The sequence below is a fragment of the Podarcis raffonei genome, chromosome 2 (assembly GCF_027172205.1).
Source record: "Podarcis raffonei isolate rPodRaf1 chromosome 2, rPodRaf1.pri, whole genome shotgun sequence".
NCBI lineage: Eukaryota > Metazoa > Chordata > Lepidosauria > Squamata > Lacertidae > Podarcis > Podarcis raffonei.
Window position 1 is genome coordinate 80,531,252 of NC_070603.1, and position 14,535 is coordinate 80,545,786.

General features: G+C 51.7%; 1 protein-coding gene across 1 annotated transcript; it reads left to right on the forward strand.

Moving 5' to 3' along the window:
- The first annotated feature begins 1,699 nt into the window (after nt 1-1,699).
- Nucleotides 1,700-13,269, forward strand: BARX1 (BARX homeobox 1). The gene is made up of 4 exons (XM_053377762.1): nt 1,700-2,270; nt 8,723-9,011; nt 9,865-9,949; nt 12,420-13,269. Exons 1-4 carry the CDS (start codon nt 2,063-2,065, stop codon nt 12,582-12,584), a joined length of 747 nt encoding a protein of 248 aa, XP_053233737.1. The 5' UTR covers nt 1,700-2,062; the 3' UTR covers nt 12,585-13,269.
- Nucleotides 13,270-14,535: the final 1,266 nt, after the last annotated feature.

Sequence of the window (14,535 nt, forward strand, 5' to 3'; positions counted from 1 at the left end):
CGGCCTACTCAGTTTTGCTTTTTTGCAAGACTCGACCGTGCAAACTTCTAGCGCCTACTGAGAAGTCAACCCCCACTGAGAGAAATGGAACTTTCTCCCGGACAAGTGAGCCTAGGACTGCAGTTTAGCAATTCCTAAGCCCGTCTGCTCCGAGGCAAGTCCTTCTGAGGACTGCAGCTCCACACTGTCTTCACCCGAGTAATGATTTCCAGTGGGTTAGCTGTGTCAGTTTGTTGCTGCTGCAGCAGCGAATGAGCAAAGAGTCACGTAGCATCCTAAGCATTAACCCATTTCCGAGGGCACGAGCAGTCCACTTAATCAGATGCTGCTTTTGCTTCTAGGATAGGCACACATAAAATTGCACTGGCAGTCACCCAAGCGGCCTATTGCTAAGGAATACAGAAAATGGATTGCTTGCAAGTGAACTTTAATACATTCGGTACATGAGATCTGTATTAAGTTGATCACTCTTCCAGCAGCACTATTGAGATCCTATAATTCCTATTTACAGAAAGAATAAAGGCCTAAATTATTATGTGTGAGCCCAGTATTTTCGAGAGCCATATATACGCCTTGCGTTGTGTTTCTTTCAGAATCAGAGACTCAACAAAGGGCTCTGGTTGCTATTGTGATTGAGGCTGTCGTTAAAATATCCTTTACTGGGATGACAATTCTTCTGCAGTGTAATCCTAGCCAGGTGTCTTCAGAAGAGCAAATCCCGCAGAGCTGAATGACGTTTACGACCAGGCAAATGCGGTATAAGGACGGCAGCAGCCTACAAATATCGCCCCAGATACGGAATCAAGAAGAAACCATTGCAATAAGAGCAAACGCCTCTTGCTGTGTCTGACAATGAGTGGGAATGAGGAAGGGCTGCTTGCTGGCTTCAGGGTTACTGTAGACGCTTTATTTCCTTTATTCCTATACCCTTTGGCCCTCAGGTGGGAACCTGGAAAATGCTTTAGCTCAGTGCTTCTCAAACTTTTCTCTCTGGGCCACTTTCAGAATAAAAATTTGCTGGCGCCACACCGAATTTTTAATTGAGGAAAAAATACCTTGGGGAGGGGGGAGAAACACCTTCTAGCAGTACTTGATTTTCAAAATGCATGTATCTCTATCCATATTCTGCAGTTTTCTTTTTTTAAAATCTTCCCTCCACATTTGCCATCCCCTCCTGCCACACCCTTTGAGAACCGATGCCTTAGCTCCATAAAGGCGAGAGCGTTGGACAGGGACCGTCGCCGCCTTGTCCGGCTTTGCTGCCCTGCGCAGGCTGCGGTCCTGGATCAAATGCCTGCGAGTAATCATGCTCCCGGCCACTGTGAAGATACCACTGCGAGGCAGCCTTGGGTCCAGCGTGCTCCCAGAATAGGGGTGTGTTTGTGACACACACACACACACACACACACAGAGAGAGAGAGAGAGAGAGAGAGAGAGAGAGAGAGAGAGAGAGAGAGAGAATCGTTTCCACTTCGGCGGAGTTGGCCCCCAAAGTAGGGCAGATGCACCTTTTTTCGTGGCTGCACAGGGAGGGGGCGGGAGGACGGCTTGGATTTCTCCAGCCGTCCAGCGTGGAGACTAATTTGCTTGCATTGGCGCAGGATCCAGCGCTCCTTCCCAGGTACCCGCCCCTCCTCATCTCGGGCATCTCTCTCCCCTCCCCTCCGCGCTCCAGCCCGCGTCAGCCCTATAATAGGCTGTTGTCTGCAGCGGCGCTGGGGCGGAGAAAGGAGAAGGGGCTCCTCGGAGGAGGCCGCGCCTTCGAGCAAGCGGACGCGGCGCGCTCGGCTGCCTGGCCTCACTCCGCAGGGAGGTCCTCGGCTGCGACTGCGGGCAGACGCGCGGGCGGCCCTCGGGGAAGACCGGCCGCGCCCCGCCTTGCTTCCTTCCGAGGGGGATTCGAGGAAGGGGCTTGGCGCCCCGAGGCCGCGAGGATGGTCTCTGCCTCCGCCAGGCCTGCGCGCGTCCGGGAAGGAGAGGCGTCCGGGGAGAGGTCGCGCTAAGGGTTGCGCAGCGGAGCAGGGCCGGGGAGGGACCAGGCTCCCGGGGGCCGCGCAGAGCGATGCAGCACCCGCTGGAGCTGGGCGCCGCCGCGCACTATTTCCCCGCCGACCCCTTCGTCGACCACCGATCGCACCGCTACCGGAGTTTTATGATCGAGGAGATCCTGACGGACCACCCGGACGCCAAGGGCTCTGCCCCGGCAGGAGAGCTGCTCAAGTTCGGCGTGAAAGCGCTGCTCTCGGCGCGGCCCTACCACAGCCCCCTAGGTAGGTCTGTGGGCAGGTGGGTGAACCGAATCCCGTCCCTCCCCGGATCAAGCTGTTTGTGGGGCGTCGGGTGGGGGGGGGGCGGGAGAGCTCGGCTGCCCCCCTGGAGAGGGAAGGTGGGGACTGAAACGGAAATAAATAGACGTGGACCTTCTTTTGTCCGCGCGCAAAGAGCTGCTTGGACGCTGCTTTCCCCCTTTCCCCTGCTCAAGGTCAACTCTCCCCGCCTGGAAGCTCCACCGATCTGCTTCTCCTTCCATCTTTGGCCGAGGGGGCGGCGGGTGCCTTGGGGGCAGGGAGGTGGCGCGCGAGGGACAGTGAAACTCCGCTCTCGAGGGAGTTTCAGCACTCCGGCCCACCCCCCAGTATGGAGAAGTGGAGGCAATTCCCACCTCTTTCAAAGGGGGCAGATCTCCGTCGAACATGGCTAAGGCTTCACGGATCAGGGCCTCGCGTAAATCTTCGGGTGCGATCCCCAAAGACACGCGCGCCTTTCGTTCCGTGGAAATCTAGGGGACCCGCTCCCCAAAGGGCTGGCACGCCAGAGCTGTAGCTCAAGAGATGGACGGGCCTGTGGCACAGCAAAGTCTTACGTTAGTGGGGATTCCTCCCGAGTAAGACTGCAGAGAGACATAACGGCTGCCGTCCTAGATACACTAATTTAGGGAGTAATCTCCCGTAAGCTTCGTAGTGCTAATTCGTTTTACTTAAATAACTTTTCCCCAGAAACGGAGATGCAAGTTTGTTGTCTTTGAGAGGGTCAGCGTGTCCCTCCACCCATACCCGTAAATAACACAATTCGGAGGATTCCTATTCCGATCCATTTAGATCGGTTTGAATAAGTAAGTTCAGAGTTTTGGCGTGCGCGTGTGTGCTGGGTCCAAGCAAGGCGAAAGGAAACAACCCGATCCACAACCCATTTAATTCGATGCCTTTAGGCAAGCAGTTGTTTCCACTGGCATGGCATCAAAGGAAAGGGAATGGATTTAAGGCTGCAGCCTTGTGTTTCCTGAGCTTTTGGGGCTGTGGGGTGCAGGGGGGAGAGCACGCGTTTTGGTTTATGAAGGCCCGTTGAGCTCGGTGACACTTACTTCTGAGTAAACTGGGACGGGATCGGGGCTCTCTTTGACACCCCGCCCCCCACCCTTGTGTCCAGATGAATCTACCGCTGGCGGAGATAGCAGAGCCGGTGTTATGGGTGGGTCTTGCAATATAAAGATCCCAAGATCCTGTGGAATGGCATGGAGGGAAGGAGTCGAGACTTGCAGCGCGAGAGCCGCGGCCTGGACGCGAGGGGCGAAGGGGAAAGGTATTGGCCTCTGGTTGCTCCGAACTAACTCCCTAGTGGTCTAGGACCTCTTTCTCCCGGGTAACCGGTGGAGGGAGCCAGTTTGGGCGCGGGGTGGGTGCTTCGCTCCGCTTCACGCACAATCGGACCAACCCCAAGCTTTCGAGGAAGGACGGCTCAGTCGTCGACCTCCAGAGCACCAAAGACTGGGAAGGATTCCTCCAAAAATGGGGTCCTTGAGTGGCAGCTCACTGCTCCCGAAGAGAGCGACCCTGAGCCCCCTACAAAGCAAGTAGGGAGTGAAACGGACCTTCTTGCGAGGGAGAGCCGTTTCAGGCCCACCCCACCCCCCGCTCTCCTCAGCAGCATTAGATCGACAGCCCATGTTTCTACGAGTGGTACTGCTTTGCTTTGCTTTGTTTTGTTTTTAAAGTAACCGTATCCAAATGCGTAAAATGTATCCTTTCCGTGCCATTCCGTCTTGCAGAGCGGGCCTTTGGACCTTGCAGTCTTGCTCTCGCCTTCCGGTATCTCTTTGCTGTGCCCCCAAACTTGAAATGGCGCCTCCATGACAAACGTGTGTGTGATATTTCTCTGTAGGAGATGATCCCTTTTCATCCGAGGACGGGTTTTCTTGCCCCTGGTTCTCCACTCGGGCCTCCTAGAACCAAACTTACTCTCTTTTTGCAATCTGCTTGGAAACCAGGTGGGGCGAGACGCGTAAACCTTACAGTTTATTGGCGGGGCTCTGAGAGAGAGAGAGAGAGAGAGGGAGAGCGCGCGGGAAGGAGCGGCGGGGTTGTGGGTCTCTGAGGCCTGCCCAGACCAGGCTCTCAAGCCGGAAGGATTCCGAGAGAGTCTTTCCCTTCCCTCTTCAGTGCAAAACGGTTCTTTTTTCGGACTCCAGCGCTGAACAAATTTGCATCCCTCCCCGAGCGCTGAGCTGACGCGGGACCAAGCCCATCGATTTCAAAGGCCTTTCATGGGACTGCGTTTGGCCGAGCCTCTTTTGCTTTTTTTAAAAATCCTGAATTGACATGGAATAGCAGAGCGATCGGTGGGAAAATGTATTATATATCTTATCTGTATCTCCCATGACTTCAGGGAAGGGGAAGGGATAGGCCACAAAATGTTAACGAGGATCCGAGGGCGCACAAAAAGCAGATTAACAGCGTAACCCTCTGCACATTTACAGAGTACATCAGCCCAGCGGGGCTTACATGCAAAGGATCATAGCCTTATAAATCCAGCTATTTTCTCTTAGCCGGGTGGTGCGTCGCACGAGGCCTACGATTAAGACAAGCATAACACGATCGCCAACGGGTCTTCAAAACAGAGTCAGGAGATAGCAACGGAATTGCCAAAAAGAAAAGTTTACATAAGTGTCCTGCGCGCTGAATTCACACGCCCTCCCTTTTTCTATTTTGAATATGTCTGTCTTCAAACACTGGCCTCAGAAATCATCATTTAGGTCTCATTTTATGTCAGGAGTGGAATTCGGATCCGATACAGCCCCCCCTGCCATCAGAGGGTCATCTGCGGTTGGGGTTTTGCCTAGGCGTAGCTCTTTCAGCGACTCTGTAGCAGCAAATTGTCCCACCATTAGAGAAAGCCGCCCAGGATGGGCTTTCTAAAACAAAACCAAAAGACCCCTCCCTGTCGGACATGCTGGCCCGGTAAATGCTGGCGCATTTGAGCCCGCGTCGGCAGTTTATTTTGGGGCCTCTTCCGCGGGGACTAGATCCTTGTAAACGCTGCGCGCAAACGCCTAACAAGCCAGTGGCGGCAGCTGGAGCGTTTCGATCTGCTCGTCCTCCCTGCGGGGTGACCCGATTGCCTTCAAGGCCCTTCTTCGAACTACTGAACTACCAACAAAGGCGGCGGGATGGGTTCGGTTTGCCAAGCAGGAAGCCGCTGCGCCTCGATTTAAGCCGAAGTAGGGTGGGTCCGAGGGTCCCTTTTGGAGAGAAACGTCGTGGACGTTCCAAAAGAGAGACGCGAGGATTCTATCGCTTCCGCGCCAGGACTCGGAGCGCGCACTGTGGATTCGCCCTTTAGAGTGAAGCGCCACACTCTTGACACCTTTCAGGATCGCAGGCTGAAGAAAATAGGAGCGCGGAGATGGGCCGGTGGGTCCAGGAGAGCTGCTCACATGGCACTCATTGGGGAGCCTCTTTCTACTCTGCCAGGGAAAGAAATCTGAAATTATAAGCGATTTGCGTCTTAGTCTATTTTTAACTGCCCCCCCCCCACTGTAGCCGGTATGCATTGGCTCTCCAGCGCTGCCAGCACCTTCCCCTCCCCGCCCCAAGGTATGCGGAGTGCGGATGAATTTGTAACTCTCAGGCGGATGCAAATGTACCGCCGCCTTTAGAGTTTCCTCGGCAAGATGAAAAAGTACCCCAAAAATGACCTCCTGCCTGGATGGAGCGAATGAAAATTCCTCCACGGTTTTGCGAGGAAATCATTGAAGGCGGCAGGTCTCCTCCGCATGCTTGATGGGGAAGGTAGTTTCATTGAACTCAATGGGGGCTGCTTCTGAGTAAACGTGCATAGGAAGGTGCTGTACAGATATAGATGGATGCGGTGAGTGGAACACGGCATGCCATTACTTTTAATGGGTGAAGATTTAAGCATATGTTGAATTCTCTCCACTCAGTGCTTAATTATGTTTGGATCCCTGGTTTGGTTTAGTTTGGGTGGTTTTTTGGGGGGGTGGGGGGGTAAGCTATGATGTTTTTGCATTGAACAATGGTTGTCTCAAATCTAGCAAAAGTTGTTTACATCTTTTCATTATTCTATTTTCACTTTTTCATTATGGAGGAAAATGCTGACATTGTCTTAGAAGCTTGATTGACATGCCCTTTAATGTATTTGCCTATGAAAGTGGAATAAATTTAGATTCCATTTAAAATCACATTCATAAGCTGCTAAACAAAAGACTTTCCAAAATCAGAGCAGTAGGCTATATATCAATCTCTATTTATTACCTGTTTTATGGGAAATATTGAGTTACTGCTTCACTAAATAGATTTCCACAAACATGGAAATAGTTTTTGAGCAACAGTATATACAGACTGCATGTAGTGTCTTGAATTCTTTTAAGAAAAGGTTTTCACCCGTTTGCTAAACGCATTGCTTGAAAGTAAATTTCGTTAAAATCGAAGGGACTTGTTTTGTCTAATATTGTGCTTCCAATGTTATTTATTTATTTATTTTAAAAAACTATTCCTGATCCTCATATGATTCGAAAATACTGTAAATATTTTAGCAGCAGCAATTTTTCCTTTCTTTCCAAACGATAGAATATGTTCTACTGCTCCTCGGGGAAAACTAAATATAAACTATGATCACTGGGAGCAGAATGCTAGATTCACAAGCTGCTGAATAAAACGGCAACATTTTCAAATAAGTCAATTTCTGCCTCTGTCTTAAAGCTTTACAGTGGTAGTGCCATCCTAAAAACATGCAAACAAGCGCAACTTGCGAGCAAGTCCCATAATCGAAGTATTACCAAATAGGACGTTACCTAAATTCGACTGACGTCATCGACGTCTATTTATGGCATAGGAAGCGCCTAATTCACCTTCGTCATAATCAATGGAAGTTTCGATTTAATTTGTTTACGATTGAAATGGCAACACCACTGAACTCACCAGGGCGCTAGTTTCCTTGGAAATGGCTTTCGGATAAATACAGCAGCTGAGGATCGAAAGTTAAACCAGTTTAGTTATGGAAAATTGGCAGGATGGCTGATGGGGCTTACAGGAAAGGAATCCTTCCATATCGATCTCTCCCGCTCTCACCCCCCACCCCCACTTTCGATACCCAATCGCTTTGGATCTAGACGCACTTTAAGAGGCGCTCTCATTACTCGGCTCTCCTTCCCAGCGCCCTCCAGTAAACCTCCGAGTGGCTGGATCTGGCTGAGGGAATATCGCAAGCCAGTGTGCGAGAAATCGTGCAACCTGCCCCTATTCACCTTTAAACCAAAATCAGACACGCTTAGACTTAATCCTAAATCAGCCTCGAAGGAAAAGATTTCCCGCGCAGGGAGCAACGCTCCTGCAGCCTAATCCCAACCTTGTTTACTCGGAAGTAATGCAGTTTAGTTAAATGCGTCTTAACTGCCAAGTAAATACGTTCATTATTATAAACCCCAGCTGCTCCTATTTCTACCCACTGCCTCCTCCTGGCTGGCACTCGGACAACTCCTAGCTAAGAGACTCCCGGTTTCACATCCAGCTTCGTCCTGGTTGAAGGAAGAGCAGGAGGAGGAGGAGCGCAACCGTAGACCTCAAGGTTCTGAGTACAGGTCCCGCTCCGCCCCGAGGCTTCCTCGGTGATCTGGAGGCAGTGACTCTAATATTCTACCTCACCTGAGTGGGGAGATGAAATGCGGGACCTACCTGCACGCAGGTCACCCAGAGCTCCCTTGAGAAAAGTTACCATGCAAATAAAGGAAATACATATATAGATCAAGCGATTCGAGGTCTCAGCGGGTTCTTAGCTTCTTTACCACCTTAGAGGCCTGGAAAGACCTTGCCTCTGTTTTAGGACTCTGTTAATAATCTGCCAGCCACAGGATGGGAGTTGTAACCTAGCGAGGTCTTAGAAGGACACTGTCTGCCCCAGCGCAATCCCTGCAGTAAAGATCTTTGCGGAGAGCAGATTTATAGTGATCCAAGTGGTATGCCCGAATACCAGTTTCTGGGCGTCCCAAGCGGGGCGAGTGCTGCTGCTGTACTCAGGTCCTGCTCGTGGGCTCGCTGGTTAAGGCGACTCTGGGTACAGGATGCTAGCTGCACTATCTGGGTCTTGGGCCTGATCCGGCGGGGCTCTTCCTGTGACAATACCTCTGTGTGCCATCGCGCCACGGGAAGCCATAATTCATCTGCTCCCCTTTAAAGCGCCACAAGGCTTCTTTTGTCTGTGGGTAAGGAAAAATCCCCTGAAGAGTGGCCGGAGAGTACCGAGCCTATGACTCTGCCAGGCGCAACAGCAAGCTTTCTTCCCCGGGATCTTTGTCCTGACGCTTTCCTGCTTCCAAACGCTGCTATCTCAGATAGGGGGGCGGGGAAGGGTGCTAGAGCTTGGCTGGTCGTCGAGGATTCTCTCCCCCCACCCGGCTGTTGACTCTCAATCTCTCTCTCTTTGTTTTCAGCGGTGCTGAAGGCTGAGCAGGCGGCGGTTTTCAAGTTCCCGCTGGCGCCTCTGGGCTGCTCAGGCCTGAGCTCGGCGCTGCTAGCGGCGGGCTCCGGGCTCCAGGGCGGCTCGGGGCCTCCTCACCTGCCCCTCGAGCTGCACCTCCGCGGGAAGTTGGAGCCGGGGACTCCGGAGGCGGGAGGCAAAGCCAAGAAAGGCCGTCGGAGCCGCACCGTCTTCACCGAGCTGCAGCTGATGGGCCTGGAGAAGCGCTTCGAGAAGCAGAAATACCTCTCCACGCCCGACAGGTGGGCCCTCGCCCAGGGAGAGGGGGGAAACGGGAGCCCTGGGAGTGGGAGTTAGAGGCAGGCCTTCCCCCCGACGGGGCGTACAGCCGGATAGTACACGGTGGTGGGGTGGATGAGGGGAATCCTATGGGCTTGCCTTCCTGCCAAAAGAGAGAGGGAGAGCGCACGTCCAGAAAGCCAGCCCGGGAAATCTTCCCCGGGGACACTTACAGGTGTCAGGATCAGTTCCCCCAGTCCCCACCAGAGCTCAAAGTCCGCAAAGATAATGTCCGCGAACGATCCCACCTGGGCAAGCCTCCGACCCCCGCTGAACCCTCCTTCCTCACAATGGGGATGGGGGTCGAAACCCGGAATGAGTCCATTCTTTCTTTGGCCGCCATTTCTCCAGCAGGACAGCACTGAGGGTGGTTTCCCACATCACTGCAAGATTTAATTGTGTGCGCAGGAGGATACTGAGGCCCCCAGATTGCAAATATGGCTCATTTTGGGTTTGCTTATTGGTGATCCACCAGACATTCCAGTGTGGAATACTAGATACGTATATATGACCTTTCTTTCTGAAAAGGACCACATAACTAATCATTCATGAAGCTCCCTGGACGGACCTGATAAATTGCTTATTTATTTCTTTTCTTTAGCGAGGCAACCTCTCAGGGTCATCATATTTGCTCACTTTATATACGAAAATGCTGCGCTCCCAGAACCAGAGGTCCTGACCCTATTAAAGAGGGTGGGTGGTGGGCGTAGAGGGAAAGGGATGGTGAGTGGATAGCGGCGCAGTTTGCGCAAGGGAAAGGAGGATCTGGAGATAGAGATCTCGAGCCACGTGCGCCCTCTCTTCTCTTCCCTGTAGGATAGATTTGGCGGAATCCCTGGGCCTGAGTCAACTACAGGTGAAAACTTGGTACCAAAATAGGCGAATGAAATGGAAGAAAATAGTAAGTGTGCTTTCTGGAAGTTCAACCATTTAAATCGATGTCCCTCCCCCTTTCACCCCATGTACTTAGATAGGCAACCGCTGAAAAACACACTGTTCCAGCCAAATGGCTTTTCTTGACCTCCTAGGAAAGGGAGAAAGAAGGCGCCAGGAATATAATGGCAGAGGTTTGTTTTCTCTCCTCCTGCCTGTCTCCAAGTACCGGTATGACCTAGACGCATCCACCCCAGCCGCAAAGGAAAGAAAATGCTAGTCAATTGCAACCCTCTCCTCTGGGGAAAAGTAATACGCCCCCCAACCCACAGATTTCCTAAGGATGCAGACAGAAAGGGCTCCTTCCAAGGGTGGAGAACCTCAATGCACCAGACGTTTTAGACCACAGCTCCTATCAGTTCCAGGCAGCATGGCTAATGGTCAGGAATGATGCGAGTTGTAGTCCAACTCGGACTGCAGTATACAGCGCCCGGAACAAGCACTACGGAAAGCGATAGGGCCCATCTCACTGGACTGTGGCACGGTCAAAGATTGTACCTTTGCCATTGCTCCAACCCGACTCAAACCTTCAGGGCTTCCCCGGGCAAAACGTACTCTTGGCAGGGAAAGCCAGTCGACCCCACTTCCTCGATCCCAAGATGTACAAGAAGGACTCAGGATTCAAAGCTGATTCTCCTCACTGCGCCCCCGCCCCCATTGCTGGCAGAAAGCCTGACACTGGTGATCTGTGGGATTGATAGATCCATGGATTACTCGTGGATTTCAATGTGGAGTTCTAGCGGAATGGTAATCGGTGCAGATTTGTCCACACCGATGCCTTCGACCTGCTGTTATGCCAGAACAAGACCTTGCCTGGGATATTCAAGGGACGGAGAGGCTGTCCTGTTCCTCACGTGGAACTTGAATGATATGATGTCAGATTGAACTTGGGCTGTTTAAACCCAGTCTCTCCTACGATGAACCTGACCGCAACTTTAAAGTCCAGATAGGTAGTTGATCGATCTTACTTACACCCCGATTCTCACAACAGGAATGTGGGAAACAAACTCATTGAAATAAGTGGGGCCCAACACACATTCACGGTTATTTATTATTACTGTAGTCTTATTCCATCGGTGTGCACGGAGCATTACAAAGGAACATTAGACAACTTGGGGAGACACCCAGAGGAAAGGAAAAGCTGGAGAGGCAAGTGTAAAGGATTAATAATAATCATCATCATTAATTGTGTTTGTATACTGCCCTTCCTACTGAAAGAGCGCAGGGCAGTGCGCAGCGTTTTAGAAAAATCTCACCATTAAATCTAATCAGTCAATTAAATAAATATTAATCCCACTCTTTCCTCCCAAAGGAACCCAAAGTAGTCAAAACACCCGGACATTGCAGAACTTAAACCATAGTATGGAAAAGCAGCACCAAACTAACACGGCTGATATGCGCAAACACAGTTAGTACTGGCAGTGCACATTGTAATTGCATTTGCGCGCAGTAGTTATGAAGAAAGCAGCAGCCTTGTACGCCTTCCAGGGCTCATAGGACTCCAACTCCCATCAGGCTCCGTCAACATGGCCAATGGCCAGGAATGATGGGAATTGTAGTCCAGCGACCTCTGGAAAGCCACAGCTCCACTATCCCGGAAATTCTACTGGGAAGAAATCCTGTGGATCCTGTACAGGATTGCAGTGCGGCTGTCTTTTGCGGAGTGACGGTCTCTTGTCGTGGCCTCCAGCATCCGTCAGACATCATCTGGCAAAAACAGGGGGGCGTTTTGCAGCGTCCTTTAGGCGGAAATCCTGTGCTTGTTCACCCGGGGCTTATTTTAGAGCAGGCATACCTAGGAATGTGATGCGGAGGGCCACAGGCTAGGCACCCCTGATCTAAACTCCTGGAGAAGCTCCAGTTGTAAGCAGAAGTACTCCTATAAAACAAACCAGCACGGATCTTTCCTGGTTAGGAATGGGTGCTCTGAGTGAGTGCACAGATCCAGCAGCCAAGGCGATTAGCCTCGCTCCCCTGCAGCAGGAGAGTGACCCTTACTTGCTGCCTGAAGAAGGCCACCGGTTTCGGACAAGACTGGTGCTTCTTTTACAGCTGCGCAAGGTAGAAACCCAGCAGGTGAGGCTATCTTCTGCGTGGAGAACAACTTGCTGGAGAAAGGCTCACCCGTTGGATTTCTGCCTGCCAGGATTCTGTCAAAAGCGCAGGATTTCTGCAGGAAAAAACCAAACCCAAACAGTCCTAGTTGACCCACTGGATCGCGCAAGCCAGGTGGAGGGTCAGGGTCGGTGTTAAAATCCTGGGGAACCGATGCTTATTAAAAATCGGGAGCTTTTTTTACTTTGAATTTCCCTTTTTAAAAAATTAATAAAAAGGATGGGTTCCTTATAAGCCTGTAATTCCCCGCCCCCCAGTTGATTAAATTCTCTGGGCTTTCTTGCTTTCTTCTCCCGATTTCCCCCCTTTTTTCTTTTTTGCAGGTTCTGCAAGGCGGAGGGCTCGAATCTCCCACGAAGCCCAAAGGCCGCCCGAAGAAAAACTCCATTCCTACCAGCGAGCAGCTGACCGAGCAAGAGCGAGCGAAGGAAGCAGAGAAACAAGCGGAAAGCCTGGGTTCCCCCTGCCAAGTCAGCCAAGAGGAATAACGGCGCGCCGCAGGCTGAGGCCTCTCGGCGGGAGTGCCTTGCAACACAGAGACTTACGGTACTGCAAAGGCGGCCGCGGCCGAAGCGCCTTGCTTCTCCATTGAGTGGCCTAAGAGGCTGGATCCGCGACGCCTTCGAAATCCTCCCTCTCGCATCCGCGCGCGCCCTGTTGGAACCTCCAGCCATTACGGCTTGAACTGCAGGCCTGTGCGCCTTGCCAATCGACTAGTCCTCGCTGAGGCGCTCGCTGGCGCGTACGTGGTTTCTTTAAAAACCAAGTGGATTGCCTGATGCGTAAAGAGGAGTAGGCGCACAAAACAGACGAGGGGCGCGCTACTGACTTTGTTTTTCAGAAGCTGCAAAGTGGAAGAAGATGGGTGGCAAAATGGTTAGTGGACTATTATTCTCAGTTGAATCCGTTGTATTTACTGCGCGTTTGAGCTGCCCCCGCCTCCGTCCCTGTTGTGCACACGTAAGGAAAACGTCGCCTTCGCGCTGGGTGGGCGTTGGGTGAGAAGGATTTGGGCAGAAGGGCGGCTCTTTTTCTTCTTTCGCTGTCTCAGACACGGGGTGGGGTGGGGTTGGGGGTCCCGCAAATTATTCGACAGACAGACGCCTTTTACAATCGGTTTTCATTAACATGAAGATATTGATTTTATTTCAATAAAGTATTTTATGGACGACTGGCCTGAGCAATGTCACGCGTTCATTTCCTCAGAACCGTCGAGGCCAGGAATGGGAAGCCTAGGCGCTGCCCCGCCGCCCCAGGGGTCAATGGGGCTTAGCCCCCCCATAAAATATTTGAGGGGTCCTCACCCAAGTTGATGGGCATTGCAATTCAAGTGGTGTGCGTGTACCACATAATGTGATTGATTATGCGGGGCGGGGCTTACCTGGGCCCCCAAATATTTAATTCCAGTTGGCTCATGGGCGTGGCCAGAATTTTTGGTTGGGGGGGCCGGCTTTTGTAAGGGGGGGTAGAACCTCAGAATTGGATGGATTGATTGATTGATTGGGGGCAGCTGCCCCCTGCCCCCCTTGGCTACTCCCATGCCCCTGCCGGCCCCCCCCAGATGTTGCGCAACTTAATTCCCAGCAGCCCCAGAAAGTTGGGAGTTGGATTCCAGCAACAATGGGGCTAGCCCAATAGGAGGAGTCTGGAGAGTCAATAGACAACTCACGTTCCCCCTGTTCAATGGGGCTAACTCCCAGGGTCCTGTGCAAAGGCAGATTTCCTGGGAGCAACGCTCAGGCTACTAATTCGAGGCAATCAGCTGCAGGAAAGACAGTCAAATTCTTAACAGTGTTCGTAGATCAGTTTTCGCGAGAATACAAACCTCCCATTGTTAATACTGTAACGTTAATTGCCACTCTCTGTGCTTTCTGCATTTCCTTTCGCTTAGATCTCAGGATTTACGATCAGGACCCCACACTTCATGCATCTGGTGAAGTGGACCGGAGTCTAGGAAAGTTTACGCCGCAACAAATGAGTTAGTCCTTAAGGTGCCACATGGCTCTTCGTTGCTCTCTTGCGGCAAGACAGACTAATGGGGCTGCCCTCTTCGAATGAATTATTGCTCCTCTTTTCCCTTCCTCGTCAGCGCAGCTTCCCAGCTAGAAAGGCTCGTTGCGTAGTTTTTGACCTTCTGTGGTATCAAGCGAAGCGTAAGCTTGACTAAATATAGAGAGCCAAGATCCCTTATAAAGCGAAGCATTTTCTTGGTCTTTTCCTTCAAGGCAACAGTATGCAATCCTTTAAGGCACACAGATGTCTCCATCCGCTTGCCGCAGGCTTCTGTGATACCCTGAAGCTGGCATACTTTGACACCAAGAAACGAGAGAGCCCAGTCAAAGCCATCATTTAATGGCTGACACTTTGGGCTTAATTAGGCATGGCATATCTGAACTTCTGTTCGCAGAAATCTGTGCACCAAATCTTGCAGAACTTCTC